Raw genomic sequence first — 24,239 nt, forward strand, 5'->3', positions numbered from 1 at the left:
ACACACACGGGGGGGGGGGGGGAGGAAGGAGGAAGGAAGGTAGGGAAAGAGGAAGGGAGGGAGGAGAGTTTCCAGATAAATAGTGAGCATCTATGTGTCATATCTAGAAAACTATAACCTTCAGATGACAAGCAACAGCAAGCTACAAGATAACATGGAAACACTCCAGGCAGGTGTGAACAGAGGAACTCTGAGATGAAGTCTACTGACCACTGAACATTCCAGAGATCTGGACAGGGCTGGAGACCAGAGGTGAGGGGAACTTGATGTTGCAGAATATTTATTTACACTGTGAAGGTGTGTCTTTGCCAAGGTGCCCTCTGATTGGTTTAATAAAGAGCAGAATGGCCAATAGTTAGGCACAAAGAGGTTAGGTGAGACTTCTGGGGTGAGGGAGGACTCTGAGAAGAGAGGTGGAGACACCAGTGAGACACTGAGTAAGTCGGGCATATGGTACAGAGGAGAGGTAACCAAGCTACGTGGCGGAATGCAGATTAATAAAAACAGGTTAATTTAAATTATAAGAGCTAGTTGGGGGAAAGTCTAGGCTAAGCCCAAGCTTTTATAATTAATACTAAGTTTCCATGTTGTTATTTCTGAGCTGGGGGCCCAAAAGAAAGTTCAATTACAACTTGAAGTCACCCAAAATGGGGTGAAACAGAAGGATGGAACAGAGCTGGGCCTTTGACAGGAATCCCAGAGTGAGGAATGGAAGCAGTAGGAACCCGGTGAAACACCCAAGGACTTCTCAGAACTCAGGTGACAGCTACAGGCTGGCAGTGCATCACACCTGGTCATCTTATGAGACAGCAGAAAGCCACAAGAGTGTCTTAAGAAGAAGCTAGACAGAAGAAACAAGAAAATGATTTACAGGAAAGCATCCCATCCGTTTGGGAGTCAGCAGCCAGCAGGGCAGCCCCAGGGGCTCAGGGAAAAGTGTACCCAAGTAGCATATGCTACAAACCACCTCTGAGACCACACTGAAAAGGACACCATTCTAAACAGTCAACAGCTGGGCCTCCCACTAGACCTTCCAAACCGTGCTTCTCAAAGCTGCCAAAGCAGAGATGACTCAGAGGCTAGTCATGCCCCGCCTAGGTGTGACTAATAGGAACTGTCTTGTCCAGGGGAAAGCTGGCTCCATGTGCGTCCCATCCCCAGGAAAGTGGATATCATCAAAATCTAGTCTGTTCAAAGGTCGTGGTACCAAAGCTAGTATGTGGTCTGAAGCCTACACTAAGAGTATTCCTGGGAACTGTGGGAAGGCAGGCCACAGAGACCAGTCAGCACCTACCAGTAGGGGTCCTAGGGGATGCAGGAAACCTGTGCTTTTACAAAAAGATTTATTTTTAGTAACATGTATACATATACGCGTCTGCCATGTGAGTGTAGGGATAAACAGGTACCAGAAGAGGGCATCGTATCCCCAGGAACTGTAGTCAAAAAGGTTGTTATGAGTCACCACGTGGGTGCTGGGAACCAAACTTACTCTTAACCACTAAGCCCTCTCTAGCCCAGAAACTTGCATTTAACAGCTACGGGTGATGGAACCAATGGATGTTCAGGAAATGCTGGGCAGAGGATGGAAGTCATGAAAGCAAATCTGACCTCAGTGACAAGAGACTGAGGTACAAGAGGGTGGACAGCTGAGACACCTAACAAGCTTTAACAAGAGACCACAGTGTATGGCCGGGAGCTGTGAGGGAGCTCTGTGTTCTGACCTGTACTACTTGGAAGCCCACACTGCAGCAACCACACTGAGGCCAAAAGAAACTGAGACACTTGGCCTCCCACCCTGTAATCCTAGCACTTGGGAGACTCGGGAAGGAGAACAGAGGTTAGCCTGAGCTACACTGATTTTTAAGGTGGACTGGCTGAGATCATTCTGCAGACAGAAAGCAGGTGGCTAGATTTTAACAGCTGTCCCAGAAACAGGCCACTAAGTGGGGGCCAGAGGTAGGCTCAGGAATTTGGCCTCCTGGGAAAGGGGCATGAAGCTGAGAGAAAGCGGAGGTAGGCTCTCAAGCCCATGCTGGCCACCCAGCACAGATGCCTGTTGGCCTGGGTACTAAGTCACCTTCATTCACCATGACAGCAGATGAAATACCGCATAGCAAAAAACAACTGTAATCAGATGACCTCCGAATGTATAACTACGGAAATGATAAAGGGATTTCAGTTCCAGCACCAGCGGTGAGGACCCGAGTGAAGTACAGAGAGTGCTATGCCACCACACAGCAGGTATGAGGCAGAGAGAAAAGCACAGGCTCCTCTTAGCTCTAGACTCTAGAGGGCATAGGAGGTTGTGACAGCGGCCAGGAGAGCAGAGTTCAGCCAAGAAGACACATGAGTTGACAGCCCATGGAGCCAGTGCGAACAGCAAAGCCAGCAATGCGACAAGTAACTAAAGAGATTGGGTGGCTCAGCAGGGACAGCTCCAGAGGGCCAGTCACCATGCTTACTTCCGGGAGCCTCTCCAAGTTCTCAGAGTTGATACGAAGAGAGATGAGCTTGTGTTGCCTGTGGGATGACGGAAGGGGGAGGGACCTTTGTGAAGTAGAGAGAAGCCTGCCTCGCTGACTACTCTGGGCTTCATGTCCCCCAGAAGCCATGCTGCAGACACAGCCAGCGCTGATAGTGTGAGAAGGTGAGGCTAACAGGTGTTTAGGTCATCGGCCTTTGACAAACACATTAACGTGCACTGTGGAAGTGCCAGAGTTGATCTTCCCGACACATGCCCTCTCTTTCTATTCTGCCCCCAACAGTGGATGATACCTTGACCCTGAACTTTTCAGGCTCAGGAATTATATGGAATAGATTTCTATACTTTACAGCTTACCAAGACTCAAGTGTTCTTGTACAGTCACACACAATGAATGACCTATGACACTTACTTCAGGAGAGCTATTTAATCAATGTCAGTGTATATTCAAAGAAGGTAGGGTTGCCTCTCAGCACTGATAGGCTATGAAGTAGAGGAGATGGAGCTTAGAAGGAAGTCAGGTCACTAGGGTGGTCCCTTCCCATCTCTGCTTTCCAATAGCCACAAAACGCTAGGTGGTGGTGCTCACTTTTATTCTAGCACTTGGGAGGCAGAGGCAGGGAGATCTCTGAGTTTGAGGCCAGCCTGGTCTACAAGAGTGAGTTCCAGAACAGCCAGGGCAACAGAGAGAAACCATGTCTCAAAACAAACAAACAAACAAACAAAAACAACAACAAAAATTCAACAGCCACAAAATTAGCAGCATCCTATACCTCCTGCCATGTTCTGTGGTCCTACCCCAGACCCAAAGCATCAGGGCCAACCAAAGACCCAAACCCCTGAAACTGAGCCAATAGGACTTCTCTCCTCATAAGTCAGTTCCCTCGGGAATTTGTGACAGTAACACAAAACTAACATAAAACAACCAACCTTATGTTTTTTTAAAAAAAAAAAAAAAAGAAGAAGAAAACCCCCTCTGAGAGCTCATGAGATTATCCTCACTCCACTTCCAGTTTGCTCTCTCAGCTTCCTGCTCTGGCTGCCTGATGCCATGCCTCCCCATCATTATGGACTTTCCTTCTGGAACCATAGGTCATCACCCCGCACCACTATCTCCAACTACTTCCGGAAGTTGCCTTTGTTCATGGTGTTTTATCACGGGAACAGAAACGTAACTGCTACAAGTAGCAATGGATAACTGGAGATCAACATCTTTCTTTGAATGTGCACTGGTGTTTTGCCTGCATGTATGTACGTGTAAGGGTGTTGGACGCCCTGGAACTGGACTTACAGATAGTTGTGAGCTGCCATGTGGTGTGGGGAACTGAACCCAGAAGAGCAGCCAGGGCTTTTAACACTCTCCAGTCCTGAGAGATGAACATTTCGAAATGTATTCTTTAAAGGAGCTCCATCCAGAACAGTCATGAAAAGGTGCTTGATAAAACATGCCATCAATTAACTACAACTTTTTAAAACACAGCTGAGCCAGGTGTATCTCTGTGAGTTCTAGGCCAGCCTGCTCTACACAGTGAGTTCCAGGACAGCTAGAGTGAACAAAATAAAACACAGCACAGGGCTGGAAGCTGGCTCAGTGGTTAAGATGGTTGTGAGCCACCATGTGGTTGCTGGGAATTAAATTCAGGAACTCTGGAAGAAGAGTCTATGCTTTCAACCTCTGGGCCATCATCCAGTCCCGTCCCTGGTTTCTTACACAAAACCTCTAAATAGTTTGGAATGCCCTGTGTGAAGGAGCATCTTTGGTTCCATTGAGGGGATAGCCTGAAAGTGGGTGGGGTCTGCGAGAAACGGAACTCTGTGAGAGAGTTCCAGCTGCCAAGGTTGCAAAGGGACCAGATGGAGGCTGCGTGATCTTCAGTGGCCTTCCACAGACTAAAGCACACCTGCCTCATGAAGGCTCACAAGAAACCGAAGAAAGTGGGCTGTGGTGGTCACAAGTGTAATCCCAGAATTTAGAAAGCTGAGGCTGAAGCCAGACTAGACTGTGAAAAGAATCGATCTCAATAAACAAAAACAACAAACAACAACAAAACCCACAAAAGGTCAAAGGACACAGATGGGACGTTGTGGGTAGCTGAAGCTGGTGCACACAGGAGTGAAGGCCTTGGCTGGGCCTCGTCCCTGCATGCTGTACTAATAAGCCAGTAAATGTATCTCAGTTGATTCTGGGAGATCTGGAACTGGTCCTGGCAAACTGACTGAAGCTGAGGAGGACTGTGGGGACACTAGATTCACAGCTGACTGGTCACAAGGTCGGTGACAGCTTATGACTTGGAGTTGGCAGCTGAAGTTGTGAGGCCTTAGCCTCACAGGCTGCAGCCTTCTTCGCTGAGTGTCAGAACCGAGGGAACTGCAGGGTATCCAGCAGGTGTCTCTGGAAGTGGTGTGCATTGGAAGTGGTGTGTATTGGGGGTGATGTGCATTGGAGGTGGTGTGCATTGGGGGTGGTGTGCATTGGGGGTGGCGTGTATTGAAGGTGGTGTGCATTGGAGGTGGTGTGCATTGGGGGTGGCGTGTATTGGAGGTGGTGTGAACAGGAGGCGGTATGCATTTGAGGTGGTGTGTATGAGGAGAGGAGGAGAACTCTCAGTGTGAAGCCAGGCTGGAAAGGCACATTCTATGCAACTGCAACTCAGTCACACCTGGGGAAGGCACATGAAGTGTAGCAGCGACCAGAAGCTCAGGGGAGAGAGGAGCAGGTGGAGTACGCATGGCTTTAGGTCTGTGATGACGGATCCAAGTCCTCACCCATGGGTCCAAACCCACAGGACAGACAGCACATGTGGTCACATCTGTAATCCCAACGTTCAGGAAGCTGACCACAAAGCCAAACAACCACTTATTACAGCAGGCTGCCAGATGGTAGCAAAGGCAGGACTCTGGTGGCGTGCAGCTGATGTGGCAGCTGTGCAGGGAGCAGGAAATACCTAATACCTCTCACTTTTTATGTGACTCAGAGTCTATTCTAAGAAATACTTTTTGTTTGTTGATTTGTTTGAGACAAAGTCTCACGTTGTAGACCAGGCATGCCTTGAACTCTCAGATCTCTGCCTGCTGGGTCTAAAGGCAAGGTAAAAAGAAGACCTTTAAGAACCAAATAGACAGGTCTGGTAGCACAGACCTACAATCCTAGCCAAACTGAAGGCTCAGGCATCAAAACAGCATTCAAGGGTAATCTGGGTAACACAAGGAGACTCATCCCCTCACTTCAAAAGAGGAAGGAGAAAAGGTTGGTGCTCAGTAGCCAAGTGCCCAGCAGGCACCTGTGGTTTCAGCTCCAGCATGGAAGGAAGAGAGGGAAGGCAGGGGGTCTGGTTAGAAAAGGAGAGGCAAACTATCCAGCATGGGAGGACCTTCTTCCCAGGAGACTCTAAACCATTGTGTCACTAGGATGGGCTGTCAAGAGAAGTAGCAAAGACACACAGACTCCCAACAATACAGCTGAGGAACAGGAGGTGCAGCACAAAGACTACAGAATCCTCTTTGGCATAAGACAGTGTCCCCTACCTGACACAGGAAACCAGGCTCCAGCTCAGGTTCATAGTACAGACACACTTGGCTGGGTGATGAGTCTCACCCATATAGCAACTAAACTAATGTAAAAAATGCAATCCAGGCTGGGTGGTGGTGGCGCGTGCCTTTAATCGCAACACTCGGAGGCAGAGACAGGCGGATCTCTCTGAGTTTGAGGCCAGCCTGGTCTACACAGTGTGTTTCATGACAGCCTGAGATACAGAGTGAGACCCTGTCTCCAAAACAAAACAAACAAAAAACAAAACAACAAAAACCCCACTTAAAACAGAAAATGAACCCCACCAATTAAAAACAGAGTAGACAAAACAGAGTAGAGAATGAAGGGCTGGGATGGAAAGATGCTTTGCTGGAGGACCTGGGTTCAGTTCCCAGGACCCACATGGCAGATTCAACAGCCTGCAATTCCAGAAATAGGAGATCCAAGGCCCTCGTCAGACTTCACAGACTCCTGTGGGCACATGGTGCTTATAAATTCACCCAGGCACATGCACATAAACATACAAATACAAAAAGTCTTAAAAAGAATGAAGGAAAGAGGTAACAAAGAATAGGCAAGGGCTGATGATGCAGACGGATCCAGTGAACCAGCAGATAAACTGGTCTGGACCGTTTCACATGCCACAGGACACCATCAAAATTTGCATCCTCTCAGACTGGCAGTAGGTGCCTCCTGCTGGGCTGGACAGCACAAGTGATGGAGTTCACATAGGACATGCAGAATTGTCCTGGTGCTATAGCCTCCAGGACAGGAGAACATCCCCTGCCTAGGGGAAGGCAGAATCCTCCCTCGGCCACTCATAAAGCAATGTGCACAAACTTTATAACCTTTGAAAGAAACACAGGAATGGTGGGGCAGGTTTCTTCATACAAAATAATGTCACTCCCCAAAATGGAAAGTGTAGCATGAAAAATAATGTCTAGAGACAGATACAGGGTAACGTTACAGTTGAAGATCAGAGAAGCAGGAGAGAGCAGTAAGCCACTAGAGAGACCTTTTACCTCTAACAATGCTCAGACCAAAGGGGTGATCCTCAGACTGCCTAGACTACACTGTGCCTCCACCAAACCTCAGACTCCACACTCCAGTGAGTTCCTGTCTCTTCCCCTTTATATTCCTCTCTCCGCCCAGCCATATCATTCATGGGATTAAGGATGTGTAACTCCCAAACACTGGGACTAAACGTGTGAGTCACCAACACCTGGATCTGTTTCTGGATTGGTTTTGTATAGCCCAGGGTAGTCTTGAACTTCAAAGATCTGTCTGCCTGTCTCCTGAGTCCTAGGATTAAGGGTGTGTACCACCACTCCCTGGCCTCTAGTGGCTTAGTTTTGCACTCTGATATTCAGGCAAGCTTTTTTTTCTTAATATTTACTTATTATGTATACAATATTCTGTGTGTCTGCCTGCAGGCCAGAAGAGGGCATCAGATCTCATTTCAGATGGCTGTGAGCCACCATGTGGTTGCTGGGAATTGAACTCAGAACCTTTGGAAGAGCAGGCAATGCTCTTAACCACTGAGCCATCTCTCCAGCCCTCAGACAAGCTTTAATTATTAAAATACAAATCAAATGTAACTATAGGAAAGGGCTGCCAACAGTGTAGCAGGCCTGCAATCCTAGCACTCGGGAACCGAGGCACAGAGACTGTGAGGTCCAGGCCACAGAGTTCTAGCCTAACTTGGGATATACAGTGAGACCCCAGACTCAAACAACAAACAGGGATAAAACTGGATGAAAACTAAGGTTTCTCTGCTCACTGAAAGGCAGTGGCAGGAAGACTGTTAGACAGAAGTGTCAGCAAGGCAGTTAGGTGAAAAGCTTTAGTGGGCAGAGGAGGAAGTAGAATGCTTACGAACCATTCAGAAAAAAGCTACCAACTGCAGGGGAGGGGAAGCACAGAAGCTCAAATCACATCATCTAAGAAGGCAGCAGAACGGTCTCAGGAGACTCTGGGAGAGATGTTCAAGTCACAGGTGTTACCTCTAAACACTCACTTGACAAAGGAAAGAAGGGGACACCAGTGAGACAGGTGAAGGTGCGCATGCTGGGTGTGGTCACTGGTAAACTCACAAGCGTCTGCAGAAGAACAAGGCTGCCACCCTGAGGAAGGCCAGGTTCCCTCTGCTGAGCATCTGGTACCCAGCCCTGCTGCAGCAGCCCCATGGGCTCTGCTCTAACACTGGAGACCATGGGAATGGAGCCAGTGCCTTATCCTGAAGTCTCAGCTGTTGACTGTGGTGAGTGGAGAAGCCGCAGCCCTGACTGCTGAGGCTCCTGTTGGCTTCCCTGGGAGGTGCGGTTCCTACACGGCTGATCTTTCCAGGGCAGCACATGCTCTGCCTAGGTGCAGGCTGATTCAGAGCTGCGTGTGGAATCCTGCAGCATCTGCCTATTCTCAGCATGATGGTGTCCTAACTACATCACTGTGACCAATCGCAGAAACAATACAACTAAACACTGAGTCTCCAGGCCCTTCAGAGACCCTGGAGATGTGTATGGTCAGTGCTGGGGACTCCCAAGAGTCACCCAAATATATGGTCTAATATTCAGCAATATCTTTCCCTATGCTAGACTATGTCCTAAAGAAACTCTGAGGCCCTTGCAGAGATAACATATTACAGCTCCCACATAGACATGCAACACCACTGGCGGCTGGGAAAGGCAATCATAGGCCACAAAAGGGACTGCCTCCCATCCACCGGGATGGCTTTTCCAAAGGCACAGGGCAGCAAGCACTGCTGAGAACGCACAAATGTGCTGGGTAAACAGGATGGCATTCCTCAGAATGCTGAACAAAGAATCAAAGTAGGATCCTGAAATTCCACTTCTGGCATAGGCAAAATGCTTTTAAAAGCAGGGTCTTGAATGAGCACTTGCACACTATGTTTTCAGTAATACAACAGCAAACAGTAGGACAACATAAATGTGCACAGACATGGGCGTGCATAACCAGGGTCCATGGCACAATGGAAGCTCCTACACTGTAACATGGACAAAGCCAGAAGACACTGTGCTGAGAGTAGCCAGCAACAAGAATTAGGACTCCACTTACTCAAGATCCCTAAACAATCAGACAAAGAAGGCAGGATGAAGTGCCAGGCTCTAGGAAAGGGGCTGGGCAACCAGTCCTTCATAGGTAGCTTTAGTTTGAGAAGGTGGCTCTAGTGGTGGATGGTGGGTACAGTGGCACGCAAGTATGGCTGATTCTGGTACTGATACGCGTGCTTGCAGGGTTAAGATGGCAGGTTTTTTTTTTTTTTTTTTTTTTTTTTTGTCTTGTCTGTTTGTTTTTAAAGAGAGGATTTCTCTGTATAACAGTTCTGACTGTCCTGGAACTTGCTTTGTAGACCAGACTGGCCTAAAACTCAAAGAGATCTACTTGCCTCTGCCTCCTGAGTGCTGGGAATAAAGGCGCCCACTACCACAGCCCAGCTAAGATGGCAGTTTTTATGTTACATATATCATCAGAACTTTGTACATACACATGTTTCCATACATAGCACAGGCTGACCTGGAAGTGGCTACAATCCCCCTGCCTTAGCCTCCTGAGGACTGGAAATACATGGCTTTTTAAAGATGGAACAGGTGGAAGAATTGGGGAATGACTTTAGTGGGACTGTTGGTCACCTGGCTGCAGGCCTCAAAAGCATCACAAAGAAACTTGTGAAGCACAATTAATAAAAGCTCAGAGACTGATACTGAGGTTCAACCTGAAGTTCTGAAAAACAAACAGCCAGCCACTGGCTCTTACCTCGGCCTCAGTCTGAAAATGGCGATCCTGCCTCCAGGAATCTCAGAATGAGACTGTGTCTGAGAGACACTTCTTCCCATGTTATAATCCTTTCTAGGGCTGGGATTAAAGGCATGTACCACCCGGTTTCTACGGCAAACTAGTGTGGCTACTGGGATTAAATGTGTGTGTTACTGGGGCCTGATCTATAAGGCTGGCCAGTATGGCTGTTTTAATCTCTGAACTTCAGGCAAGCTTTATTTATTTAAAAAAAAATGAAATGACACTCCAAACTTGCCCCAGAGGAACGGCAATGTGGGCCCACCTCAAAAATACAACCTGAGGCAAAGCACATGGCCCCCAAGATTATCAACATGGATGCATCATCAACACCAGACTCTGTCATGTAGGAACACAGAAGAGAGAAACCCGAACAGAAAGAGTGAACAAGAGGTAGAATGGTCAGCTCAGGCGGGGGCCCCAAGTCATTAACACAGAAGCCCAGGTCTCTGCCATGCACACCTTTGTGCTGCTTGAAGACCTGCAGCCACGTTCCTCCAGTCTGGTTTCCTTGAGTTAAAGAGTGGCCAGCAGGGGGTGCTAGCAGAAAGGGGAAGGGCCCTGTGTGTCCAGAGAGCTGCTATGGTTGGACAGTTGGCAAGTGTGAAAGCCCCAGCTGCACTGCCAACTACAAGTTGCCGCTCACTTCACCTTCAATTGCTGGCTCTGCTTTCTGCTACCAAGAAATGCAAAGGAAGATCCAGTGGATAATTATGGAAAGGGAAAACAGGCGCTGCTCCCCTGCATTCTAAGTAGAAGTGGTAGGAGGGAGCATGGGGAAAAGAGAGTCATAACCTGGGTTCACAAGGGAGCCAGGTTTGTCTACCTGGTGCTGAGCTCCATGCCTGGGAATGGGACTACAGAGGCTGGGGTTCCCAGGTAGGAAGGGACACTGACTGAGCACATAAGAATGGAGCCATGGTTCCGGTCACATTGACTCTGAATGTGGATCAATCATATGCAGAATATGATGTTTTATACAAACCCAGAAGAGCTCACCTGCACATGGCTGTCTACTTCCTCTCCAGAGGGGCTGGAGTGCACTGCCTGCTCCAGTGGTTCTGTGGCAAGCTTCACAGAGTTCTGGATCCGCTCCAGCATCTGCCTCTTGTCAGGGTCTGTTGTCTCACTTAACTTGACTGAAAATGGCTACAACCATAGAATACACCAAATATGTCAGGCATGGCGCAAAACACTGCTTCCTAAAGCTGACTCAATGCATCAGAGCACTGTGTTCCCCACTGCCCAGACTTTAGCTCCCAACCCAGGCAGATCTGCTACCCTTCTTCACGTGTGGCTACACAGGATGCTTAACTTTATTGAGCAAGTTGTCCCCCATGCAAAACGGGTACAAAATGTACATCCAGCAAGCCTCAACAGCTGGTGGCTACCTCCCATGTCAAAGGCGCCCCAGCTCCCTCAGTGTCTCAGGTATTTCCCTATTGCTGTGCTAAAACACTATGATGAGCAACTTGAAAACTGTCCTGACAGTTCAAAGAGAGCTATGCTCTAACTTCAGGCCTAATCCTTCCCAGGGACAATGCCCTGAGCATCCCAGCAGCTGTTATTGTAGTTGCTAAGGTTGGTCTGTGACAGGAATCAGAATGATCCATTCTTACCGTAAGTATGATTGTTTAAAAGAAAACTGTTTCCCATAGGCTCTGGGATTTGAGTCCCAAGGTGGTGGTGCATGCTTGCAGGAGAAAGTATGTCATGGGTGTGTGTGTGTGTGTGTGTGTAAGGCTCTGAGAGCTTGGAGCCACACTCCACCATTCCAGTTTGCTCTCTGTTTTGTTCTTGGGTTTGAGGATGTGAACTCTCAGTTTCCTGCTACTGCTAACAGGCCTGCTAACTGCTGCCAACCCTCCCTGTCATGATGGGCTCATGCCTCTGGAATCATAAGCCAAAATCAACTTCTCAAGTTGTTCATCATGGTGTTTTTAGCACAGCAATAGGGAAATACCTAAGACACTGTAACATGAGAGTTTACACATTAAAAGGAGGCTCACTCAGAATAAAGGTGTGAAACTGGAGAGAACACACTTCCTCAGTGGAGGTTACAGCACCGTGCATGCTACAAGAACTTACAGATCAAGTGTCTGTCTTGTGGTCAAAAGTGGACATCAGATCGCTTGTGACCCCACACACTGAGGACAGAGAGCAGTTCTGTCAGGTACTACCAAGAGGGATGGAGATAGAGCAGATATTTCCCCTAAGCGTCAGGAGCATCACCTACTCCACATCATATCCTGCAGGACTCTGCCCTGGAGACTGTCTCATGGGCCTGGCAGGGGCGACACCAGCTGTGGCTTTGATACCCTAATGCAGCTGGTCTGAGTACTGTCTTGGAAATGACTGCCAGGTCAAACACCATCCCAGACAGGGGCCTGCCCAGGGTCTGAGAGGCACAAGAAGGAGGTAGGGTGGGATCCAGGGCCTACCTTCAGGGCAGCATGGACATCCTTCAGGAGCTGGGCAGCTGGGGGTTTCTGTTCCCGATACTGTTCAAACAGGTAGTTCTGTCGCGCCCGCTTGATGATCTGCCAAGGTGAGAGACTGGTTCCGACAGAGTCCACCCCCCCCCCCCCCCCCCGTGCAGAACATGGCTCACACTGCAACTCTGAGTGATGGTGAAGGGCCACGGGGGCAGACACAGGTCCCAAACAGTGCGGCACTGTGGGACACTAGTGCCACCCTCCACCTGTACCTGCAAAGTGGGGCTGAGGTCTGTCAACTTCTGGGTATCTAAGGACAGCTCACTGAGGCCTCGGGTAGTGGGCCTGCTCCGTAAAAAGCCAGGGATGATGAACTCTTAGCCAGTGATCAGAATGTGCAACGTCTAGCAGCATCTACATGCCTGTGTGCAAGATCCTCCATCTGCATCACCCGTGGTATCAGCTCATAGCAGGGACCCGAGCCTGCCTGTCCTCCAGCCCATCTGTCCATCCATGTAGCCCGGGCAGTCCTGCAACTCCCAAAGCCACACAGATTGGCCCCACACTCACAATCTGCCTCCTAAGTGATGTTCTGCAGCTGTATTTTCTTATCTGAAAGTCCTGCTTCCTCTCAAGTCACCTATTCAGACCTGAGTGCTAACTTAGGCACCCCCTTACCTTATCATCAATGTCCGTGATGTTCATGCAATAAAAGACATCATACTGGAAGTAATCCCTCAGCACTCTCCTCAGGATGTCGAAAGAGATATAAGACCTACAGCAGAGGAAAGCGCAATTCCTCAGTTGGCACACACTGCCCATGAACTGGACACTCCAGGAAGAACATGCACAGGCTGAGCACCCTCATGATGCCACAAAAAGAAACTTCCACGCTATAAAATAGTGTTTCATGAACAAAACTGTTAAGATGCCATGTTTCAGTGTGGGCTCCATTCCCCAAGGCCTCTTGTTCATATGCAAACTGTACAAAATCAGAAAACCCTGCAATCTTCAGCACTTCCAGCCCAGGCTCCTGGGCTAAGGAAACTCAGCTTGTTAGGGGCAGGATCCATGACCTTTACCCTATCAGCCATCAACTCTGAAAAATCACACCCACAAACGTGTGTGTGTGTGTGTGTGTGTGTGTGTGTGTGTGTGGCAGGGAAGGGGTCACAACTCACTACACCTAAAAGTCTGCATGTTGTGGACACATCACATGTCCACTAGGGTAGGGATAATGTGGGTGGACTCCAGGAGGGCAACCACAAGCTCTGTGTACGTCCCTTCTGCTGTCTTTAATCCTCCAGCAGTGTAGATCCCCAGGCACCAGACCTACCTGGCATGTCCCATGTGAGATGCATCATACACAGTCGGCCCGCAGCAGTACCACGTCACCTTCTTCCCATCTTGAGGTATAAATACATCCTTGTTAAAAAACAAGGAATGCCATCACCAGAAACTCAAGAAACTCCACAGCACAGTGAAAGGAGCCACAAACAGCCTGCTAACCAATTGCCTAGGGAGCCGGGCTCTGGCTTTGAATTCACTATCCTCCTGCCTCCACCTCCCACATACTTAGATGATAGGCCTGAGCTAAACCAGCAAGACCCTCCTGTCTCCTGTTTTACTGATAAAGTCATGGCACAGTCAGTAAGCTGTGTGGTGGGAGCCTGGCGAGGGCATCCTCACCCCCTCCTCCTCAGAGTGGGAAAGGGGCAATGTTGCTGACATGAGATGCAAGTTACAGGAGCTGCAGCTAACAAGTACCAGCCTGACGACAACCTGCTCCAGACAGTCACCTCAGGAGCTTGGCACTGATGCTGTCTTCTCCAGATAGAGTACAAGGCCGTGAACTTCCTCTCCCACAGAAGCCTGGCTTAGAGGCCAGAACACCTCGACACTCAGACTTCTCTGGGGGTGTCATCATCAGTGAGTCACATAAGGAGATGGGACCTGTCCCAGACCTATCTCCTGCTTGCTAAGCATGTGTACTGACCAAAAACCCAGCCAGGGGGCTGAAGAGATGAGCACATACTGCTTCAAAGGACCCGAATTCAGTTCCCAGAACCCATGCTGGGGGGGCTCACAACCAGCTGTTAATTTCAGCTCCAAGGGATCTAAAGCCTCTTCGACACTGTATTCATATGCCCACCCCCATATACATGAAATTAAAAATAAACCATTAAAACAAACAACAACAAAAACCAAGCCCACACCTGGAGAGCTCTCTGAAATCTGTGCTACCACGGCCATGAGCTAAGCAGAGCAAACCATGATGAGCCTATCAGGTCAAGAGCCAGTACTGGCATCCTGGCACATGTTGGGCGCCAAGCTCCAACACCATCTGGCAGGTTGGCCACTTTGCCTACTCTGCTTGGCTTAGGACAATGTTGATAGCCTGGAGTCCTCCTGAAAGCTGCCAGCACTTGGCTTGGCTGTGATGGTGACCTTGAGCACTCACGACTGGGCAATGCCAGGAGGCCAGCAGGCAGGCTTTCCCAAAGCACTGTGTACAAAGTATTTGTGCCCTAGTTTCAGAGCGCAGCTCTGTCTGGACTGCAAAGGTCATGGCACAGCAGTAACAGAAGGTGCAGAGTCCATACCACAGCACAAGAGTAACAGAAGGACCCTGAACCAAGATGAGGGAACATGGCATGTGGTTAACAGGCTATAGTTTGCTTTGCAAGGGCATCTCATCTTTCTTACCTTGTTCCGGGTGAGGCTATTGTACAGGCGAAGCTTGCAGGGCTCAGTCCCTGCTGGAGGGGACCACTGAGGCTGCACTCGCCGGCCTTTACCTGGAGGCAGAAGAGCAGACAGGTCACACAGCAGGTCACAACTAGCTCTCAACACCTGGGATGAACAACGGAACTGTACTTTTGAGACAAGTTCTCACTTTGTAGCCCAGGCCTTTCTGGAACTTTCTGTGTAGTTCAGGCTGCCCTTAAACTTAGGATCCTCTGGCCTTAGCCTCCCTAGTGCTGGGACTGAAGGCGTGGTTTGTGATTTTCAGTTCACCTTCTGCATAGAGCTGCATCCCAACAAACAAGACGTGGCTGCCGCCAGCTCTCGGGATACTTTGCCTGGGCAAGGTAAGAGTCTGGACAATTTGTCACACACAGGCCACCTCCTCCAAGTCACCAGGTGCAACGAAGGTCAGGGTGAGAATGGTCTCCAGCCCTTCTTTATCTCTGTCCTTGGCATCACCAAATCTGGCTTGGCTGATAGCCAGACTGACCCTAACCTCTGGATACAAGCCTGTTGCACCTCCACCCCCACCCAGGCTGATCCACACTGGCTTGACAGGCTCCACAGCCCAGCCCCTTTCTCTCAGGCAGCACCTGCTCTCTAGACACCATATGGCACAGTCTCTCCTCGGCATGTGTCTGAGACCTGTAGGCCCTTTCCCAAAGACAGCTGCCTCTAGTCCGGAGAAAGGCTGACCTGATCTGCATGCCTGGGACTCGAAGGTGTCACAAGGGCAATGCTTCAAGCCTCACAATCTCAGTCCAGTAAAGCTGACTGAAGCCCACTGGGAAACCATGTGATCATCACAGCCTGCTCCTATGCTCTGTGGGGGCACACACCTCCTCCTCCTTAGCCCTGCCAAGAGCCAGGCCCTGGGTTGCTCCCCTGTGTGTGTATGGATCACACGGGGCCATCTGTGGTAGACCCTAATGCACTTTTTTAATGCCCAGTCCATCAGCCCTCACCCCACCTCTGCAGAGCACAGGGAGGTCTTGAGCTGGCCTGGTTGGTCCTAGTCTTCCCTCACAATGGATACTTCTCTTGCCTTCAGTCACCTCTGACTCCTATGAGCAATTGCCGATACCTGTGCCTGCTAACCTGTTGATTCTACTTCAAGAGTCATAGGGAAATTTGTTCTGGGCACACGCCATTTCTAGGCTCCAATCCTTGCCCAGGTCACACTAGATAGAATAGAGGACACACTGGTAACTAACAGGCTAAGGATAACAGGGGGAGGGGGTGGAGACACTGTCCATTGTGTGGGGCAGACGGAGGAGACAGCAGCCAGCTGCAAACAGGAGCTCCTTCCTCCCGGTGAGTTCAGGAGCCAGTCACAGGTGGCCATAGACTGGGATGGAGAAAAACCCCGAATCTTTCGTCAGACACCAAATGCAGTCTCAGCTCATTCTGAGCACACCTCAGAGTTTCCCATCCTTATGGGAAAGTCTCACTCTGTGATGTGACAAAGAGTCTGTGTCACTGTCCTTCCTTATAAAACCCACAGGTGGCCGGGCGGTGGTGGCACACGCCTTTAATCCCAGCACTCGGGAGGCAGAGGCAGGTGGATCTGAGTTCGAGGCCAGCCTGGTCTACAAGAGCTAGTTCCAGGACAGGCTCTAGAAACTACAGGGAAACCCTGTCTCGAAAAACCAAAAAAAAAAAAAAAAAAAAAAAAAAAAAAAAAAAAAAAAAAAAAAAAAAAAAAACACCCACCACAGGTGACACCAAAAATGAGGTGCTGCTGCAGTCTCACGGGAAAAAGACATTGCCAAGGGCTACCACACTGAGGGCTGAAGGTGAGTCCCTGTAAAGCTGGGCCACATTCAAGCATTCAGCTCTCCTGACGACTACCAGTCTCACAGCCAGCGACAGGCTTCAAGGCCACCTGGCAGGGACACACTCCAATTTGAAAAGGGGCACAACAGAACAAGATACACAACAGTCTGCCTTGCATAGGCTCCCTGGGTCAAGAGGCACACAAGTGAAGTTCTGAGGCTCTTCCTGAAACCTCACAACCCAAAGACCATAGCAGTGTCAGTCAGTGTCCCTAAAGCCTCCCAGGTGCTGTCAGCCTGTTTGTGTTTGTGTCACATACACACGGGCACACTCCCACTCCAGGTCGGGCACTGTGGTGGCATGTTCATCATGTTCAGAGTGTCCCTGAACCAACAGGTAGCTTTGCAGCACAGACAGCTACACTTTGAAAATGGGATGCAAGAAGCCAGAGGTCCAGAGACAGAGAAGCTGCTGGGGAGCAACAGACTGGCCCAGGAGCATGAGGTAACGCAGGTGGCTTGAGCCCCAGCTGTGGCCACCTGCCTGGGAAGGAGAACTCAGAACCTGAACCTCCCTAAATACTCTGCCCTGGCTTCCGGCAGGCCCTTTCCACAGTGACAGTATGTCTGCTGCCTCCAGAGGAGCTGGGAGAAGCAAGGGGCCAAATGGGCTGAGCCCCAGTTCCAGGTAAGAGGTCCCAAGCAAGCTCAAAGCCCTGGGATGGAGTGGATCACCATGCTGAACCACAGAGGGTAAAAAGGTGACGGGAGAAAGGAAGAAGTGAGGCTGGTGGGAAGAGGGCTGGCTCCTCTGCAAGGGGACCATGAAGGCTAAGAAGAACACAGGAATTTTTCATGTCTGAGAGGCCCCTTTGCTGCTAAGGCCTCAGCCTTGAGAAAGGGAGGGTGGTGAAGGCAAGATGTAGTATGTTTTATGTACAGAACAGCAAGCAGTAGGAATGGTGGGTTGTGTTGGGGAGCACTGCTTGAAATGGGGAGGTGTTTTCACTTGGAGACCATACTTTATAGAGACATCAGGACAGGGAGAGCTTTAGTCCTCAGAGCCACACTGAAGCAGAGCTACTTTTGATCCAGAGGCATGGTGACTCTGAAGCCTGGGCCTGCCAAAGTCAGGTAGCCCACCCAGGTCTAACCTGCCTTCCCCTCCAGCTAAGCTTTGAACATTTTGCTTAAGGGACATCTGACCCAACATGTTTCTCACAGGCTTACATGTTCTGATGGCCTCATAGGCAGCTGTGTACTGGAGGAAGCAGGGTAATCCTGTTAGTGCTGTCCTTAGCCCATCCTCCATACAAAAGCAGCCCTCAGAGAAGCCTCAGTAGATAGCGGCTGACTGGAGTGGGAGACCCTCTCTTCATGGTCATGAGGCCCCTGAGAAGTAACGTTCTGCTGTGTTCACTGGCACGGACAGTGGTGTGTCTGTTCAGTTCTTCCCAGGACCACACAGGAAGCCTAGATGGGTGGCTGCTGAAAACAGGACCAGGTCCTTGATCTCATTGGAGTTGGGGCATAGTGTTCAGACAATCTGACTCCCTATGCCTTTTGGAGAAGACACCTGGGACACAGTGTTGGACAGAAGGACAGCAGATGGCCAGGAAAGGCCACCTATGCTGCCACATCTCCCACCTAGGCTGGAGTAGGGTGTTTGCTTGGGATAATCCATAAAAGTCAAGACCCCAGGAAACCCTTCCACATGTTCCAAGGTCCCCATCCCAAGTGTGCAAAGCCTCAAGGAGGCCACCAGCAGGGACTACCATTAAGTCAGCACTCAGCCCTCTCCACATAAAGGAGGAGAAATGTATTATAACCATGAGAAACTGGGGCCCAACAGCCTTAGGCAATTCAGAAGTGAGCACCCACAGACGGGAGGATTTCCAAATGGCCAGATCAAGGTGACAAACTATTTGGGTCCCAAGTCAGAGCCTCTCCAGTAGAGCCTCCCCATCCTAACAACTGTGCCCCGGGATACCAGCAGCACTCACAGGCATGGCTGACTTCATCTTAAACCACAGACAGGAGACTTATGTCTGCTTTTTGAAAGGTTCATCGTCAATGAATACAGCTCTAATATTTAGTGATGTCACACGTGAAGAGAAACAAATGTAACCTATGGGACTAAAGACAGGAACCAAGAGCCACTACCAGCAAAGCATTAACTGAACCCCAGACAGGCCTACAGCAGCATGCAATATGGCCCTGAAGCAGTCCCTGGTGATGTGATGATGGCTCTGAGCCCTGCCATTTCTGGGTACGCAATATAACCCTACCAGACCCAGCAAGCACGGCTTTTGCCCCATAGGAACACTTTTGACTGAAATATGGAGGTGAGTCTCCAGCAGGATACCCATTGTCCTGTAGCACCGCATGCCATTGACCTTGGAGCAGAGGTTCACTGCTGTTACTCACTTGCTTGGAGCCTGCAGGGCTCGCCTCTGCCTTGGGGGCCACCCAGGAGCGCTTCTATGTGTCTGAACCACCGAGCCACGTGGAAGAACCTCGAGTCATCAGTAGGGGCTGAGAGCTGCCTGAACACGTCCACATCTGCCTGGGACAGGGAGTACCCCTGGACATAGCTACGCGTGCTGAGGTGCTGGTCCAGGGCCTGCACCCTGGCTGCCTCGTCACTAATGCTCAGAATGGACCTGTAGTCGGCAGCTGCAAAGACAGAGGGCATAGGATGTCAGGCCAGAGGGTAGGAGAGACGCAACATCAGGCAAACAGGCAGGGAGTATGGGACAGAAAAAGGAAAAGGTCATGGAACACCAGGCATGTGCACAGAAGGCCGCCCAAGAAGAGGAGCTAGAGAGAGTGTGTGTCAAAGCCCTTTCCTGCATATCAGACATCCAGAAGAGGAAGGACCACAGAGTGGCCATGCAGACCAGTGGCTGGCAGGAGGAAGACAGGATGACAGTGGAGCAGGTCAGATGTCCTCCTGAAACGCATGGAAAGGTTTCGGATGCATGCTGAGGTGGTCTGCAGTGCCCTGAGCGCTCTGACTGCCAGGGATTGCGTACTTTAAAATGATTAACTTTGGGTAGGACATGGTGATGCACACTTTTAATCCCAGCAGAGGCAGAGGCAGGTGAATCTCTTAGTAAGTATAAAGCTCTTGGTTTGATTGTCAGCACCACAAAATAAACAAATAAATTAATGAAATGGTTACTTTTCTGCTATGGAGAGGGTAGGAGCTGCAGAGCCCTCAGCACATGACATCACCATGCATAAGCCTGCAGATGCTGGAACAAACATGGCTTCTAGAAGCAAGATGTCACATCCCCATGTTGTCCAAGCCCTCTCAAGAGTGCTCAGGGCTGCTAGAAGGAACTGCTCTGAGGACACTTGACCCCTTCACTGACGCACCCACTACAGGGCACAACAGTCATGCCTCCCACCACCCACAGCTCAGAGTGTGGAGGACTCCAGGGTAAGGTTCTGCATGGGTTACCAGGACAGAAATCTAAGCTATGCTGAGTCACAGTATCCTGAAAATTAAAAAATACCAACTGCCCAAGACCACAGTTATGTTAGGTATGGGCTGATTAGACCAGTACCATCGAGATGTCTTATTTAAGGGGAAATGTATGGACCATAAAACACTAATATGGCCCTGAAGTAAGAACCAGATGCCTGACTGAACATTTACCCCATACCCTGACTAGTTTTATGTCAACTTGGTGTAAGCTAGTCATTTGGGGAAAGGGAACCTCAGTTGGGAACATCTGCCACTGGACCAGCCTATGAACAAGCTTGTAGTACATTTTCTGATTTGGTGATTGAGAGCCAGCCCATTGTGGTGGTGCCACCCTTGGGCAGGGAGTCCTGGGGTGTGTAAGAAAGCAAGATGAGCAGGCAGCTGGTAAGGGACCTGCCTGCAGGCTGCACCACCACTGTCACCACCCACTGGATTCTGTTCCCTCAAGATCTACTCTGCCATCCAACCCCACCCACCTCCGCACCCTTCCTGTGGCCAGCCCTTCCCTGCAACTCCAGCAGACTCCATAGACACAGGTACAGCCCAAACCTTTCAAAGAACAGACTATAACTATAGGCACAGATACAGCCCACATCAGTCGGAAGAACAGGAGGATAGGCTGGATCTAGAACCCAAAAAACTCAGCTGAAACATCCTACTGGACCTGAAGACCTGCCAATCACCAGAACCCTTACCCATTTAGGCAGAAGACAATGAAGGAGATAGATAATAAAGGGACAAAACACCCATCCAACAAAGACAAACACAAAGAATCAACACCCAGACCTATAATCGGATGAGTGAACGGCTGTGTAAGAATACCTTCAGTAACAGAAAGAGGAATACGGCACCAAGAGAACCCCATGATCTACAACAGCAAGACCTGAGCATTCCAGCTCAGCCAAAGCACAAGAAAATGGTCTTCAAGATAACTTTATGAAGATAATAGAGGCCTTTAAAAAGGAAATGAAAAACTTCCTTAAAGAAATTGAGGAAGAAACAAACAAAAAGTGGAAGAAATAAAAAAATTCCTTAAAGAAACCCAAGGAAAAACAAACAGGTGAAGGAAATGGCTCAAGACTTGAAAATTGAAATAGAAACAATAAAAACACAAACTGAGGGAATTCTGGAAATGGAAAATCTGGGTAAACGAACAGGAATTACAGATGCAAGCACCACCAACAGAATACAAGAGATGGAAAAGAGAATCTTTTGTTAAAGACACAGTAGAGGAAATAGATTTATCAGTCAAAGAAAATGTTAAATTCAAAAGATTCCTAACACATACATCCAGGAAATCTGGGACAGCATGAAAAGACCAAACCTAATAATAGAAAGAGAAGGAGAAAAATCCCAGCTCAAAGGCACAGAAAATATATTCAACAAAATCATAGAAGAAAACTTTCCCAACCTAAAGAAGGACAAGTCTATAAAGGTAGAAGAGGCTTACAGAACATCAAATAGGCTGGACTAAAAGAAAACTACCCTTACCACTTAATAAAACACTAAACATACAGAATAAAGAAAGAACATTAAGAGGTGCAAAGGAAAAAGGCAGACTTATCAGAATTATACCCGACTTCTCAATGGAGACCCTAGAAGTCAGAAGGGCCTAGACAGATGTTTTGCAGGCACTAAGAGACCATGGATGCCAGCCCAGACAGACTACTAAACCCAGCAAAACTTTCAACTACCACAAATGGAGAAAACAAGATATTTCATGACAAAACCAGACATAAACAATACCTATCCACAAAGCCAGCCCTACAGAAAGTACTAAAATGAAAACTCCAACCCAGGGAAGTTAGCTGTATCCATGCAAACACAGGCAATAGGAAATTCCACACCAGCAAAACCCAAAGAAAGGAAATACACACACACACACTCACACACACACACACACACACACACACACACACACACAACCACTCAAAGACAGATATTACCTTAGATTAAGGGCTGGGAAAAGATTTTCCAATCAAATGGACCTAAGATGCAAGCTGGTGTAGCTACCCTAATAATTAACAAAATAGACTTCAAACTAAAATTAATCAAAAGGATGAAAAAGGACATTATTCATTAAATGAAAGATCCATCAAGACAAAGTCTCAATTCTGAACATCTATGCCCCAAATACAAGGGCACCCACATTTATAAAACAAACATTGCTAAAGCTTAAAGCACACATCAAACCCCACACACTAATAGTGAAAGACCTCAACACCCCAATCTCACCACTGGACACAGGTCTGCCAGACAGAAACTAATCCGAGAAATAAGGGTACTAGCAGATGTTATGACTCAAATGGACCTAACAGAGATCTAGAGAACATTTCATCCAGACACAAAAGAATGTATCTTCTCAGCACCTCATGGAACTTTATCTAAAATTGACCACATACTCCGTCACAAAAAAATTTCAACAGATACAGAAAAATTGGAATAACCCTCTTTATTAGGTCACCACGGGTTAGATTTCAGCAACAACACAAACTACATAAAGCCCACGAACTCATGGAAACTGAACAACTCTCAACTGAATTACCACTGGGTCAAGAAAAAAAAAAAAAAGAAATTAAAGACTTTCTAGAATTCAACGAAAATGAATGCACAACATACCCAAACTTATGAGGCACAATTAAAGCAGTGCTAAGAGGAAAGTTCATAGCACTAAGTGCCCACATAAAGAATTTGGAGAAATTTCATACTAGCAACTTAACAGCACACCTGAAAGCTTTAGAACCAAAAGAAGTAAACACAACCAGGAGGACTAGATGGCAGAAAAGAACTGAGGGCTAAAATGAATAAAATAGAAACAAAAAGAGTAAAAAGAATCAATGAAACAATACAAAGAATCAATGAAACAAAGAGTTGGTTCTCAGAAAATCAACAAAAAAGACAAACCCTTATCCAATTTAGCTAAAAGGCAGAGAGAACGTCCAAATTAACGAAATCAGAAACAAAAGGGGGGGGGGGACATGTCAGACACTAGAAATCCAGAGAATCATTAAAGTATACTTCAAAAACCTATACTCCACAAAATTGGAATATCTAAAAGAAACGGACAATTTTCTTGATAAATACCACAAACCAAAAATAAATCTAGACCAAAAAACAAACAAACAAACAAAAACCAAAAAACAATTTAAATAGACCTATAACCCCTAAGGAAATAAAAGCAGTCACTAAAAGTCTCACAACCAAAAAAAGCTCAGGGCTAGATGGTTTCAGTACAGAATCCTACCAGACTTTCAAAGAAGAGCTAATATCAATACTCCTTAAATTGTTCCACACAATAGAAACAGAAGAAACATTACCAAATTCTTTCTATAAGGTTACAGTTACCTGAAACCCAAACCACACAAAAGACTCAACAAAGAAAAAGAATTACAGACCCATTTCCCCATGAACATTGATGCAAAAATACTCAATAAAATACTGGCAAACAGAATTCAGGAACACATCAAAAATATTATCCACCATGATCAAGTAGGCTTCATCCCAGAGATGCAGGGATGGTTCAACATATAAAAATCTGTCAATGAAGCCGGGCGGTGGTGGCGCACGCCTTTAATCCCAGCACTCGGGAGGCAGAGGCAGGCGGATCTCTGTGAGTTCGAGGCCAGCCTGGTCTACAAGCGCTAGTTCCAGGACAGGCTCTAAAGCTGCAGAGAAACCCTGTCTCGAAAAACCAAAAAAAGAAAAAAGAAAAAAAAAATCTGTCAATGTAATCCACCATATAAACAAACTGAAAGAAAAAAAGACATATGATCATTTTGTTAGATGCTGAAAAAGCCTTTGACAAAATCCAACACCCTTTCATGATAAAGGTCTTGAAGAAATCAGGGATATAAGGAACATACCTAAACATAATAAAAGAAATATACAACAAGCCGACAGCCAACATCAAATTAAATGGAGAGAAACAGAAACACAAAGCAATTCCACTAAAATCAGGACCAAG

General features: G+C 48.1%; 1 protein-coding gene across 5 annotated transcripts in view; it reads right to left on the minus strand.

The window, feature by feature from the left end:
- Cars1 (cysteinyl-tRNA synthetase 1) overlaps positions 1-24,239 on the minus strand; it is a 51,133-nt gene that overhangs the window by 20,894 nt on the left and 6,000 nt on the right. For 2 of the 5 annotated variants that reach the window (XM_038348272.1, XM_038348280.1), the window contains 6 exons: positions 19,210-19,458; positions 14,966-15,057; positions 13,596-13,684; positions 12,938-13,034; positions 12,266-12,364; positions 10,824-10,973 (listed from right to left, as the gene is read on the minus strand). In XM_038348272.1, the coding sequence (XP_038204200.1) occupies positions 10,824-10,973; positions 12,266-12,364; positions 12,938-13,034; positions 13,596-13,684; positions 14,966-15,057; positions 19,210-19,458 (776 nt within the window). Of the gene's footprint in view, positions 1-10,823; positions 10,974-12,265; positions 12,365-12,937; positions 13,035-13,595; positions 13,685-14,965; positions 15,058-19,209; positions 19,459-24,239 lie in introns of those variants that run through there. The other 3 variants (XM_038348287.1, XM_038348295.1, XM_038348300.1) reach the window with 2 other exon arrangements.

Source organism: Arvicola amphibius, chromosome 1 (assembly GCF_903992535.2).
Source record: "Arvicola amphibius chromosome 1, mArvAmp1.2, whole genome shotgun sequence".
Taxonomy (NCBI): domain Eukaryota; kingdom Metazoa; phylum Chordata; class Mammalia; order Rodentia; family Cricetidae; genus Arvicola; species Arvicola amphibius.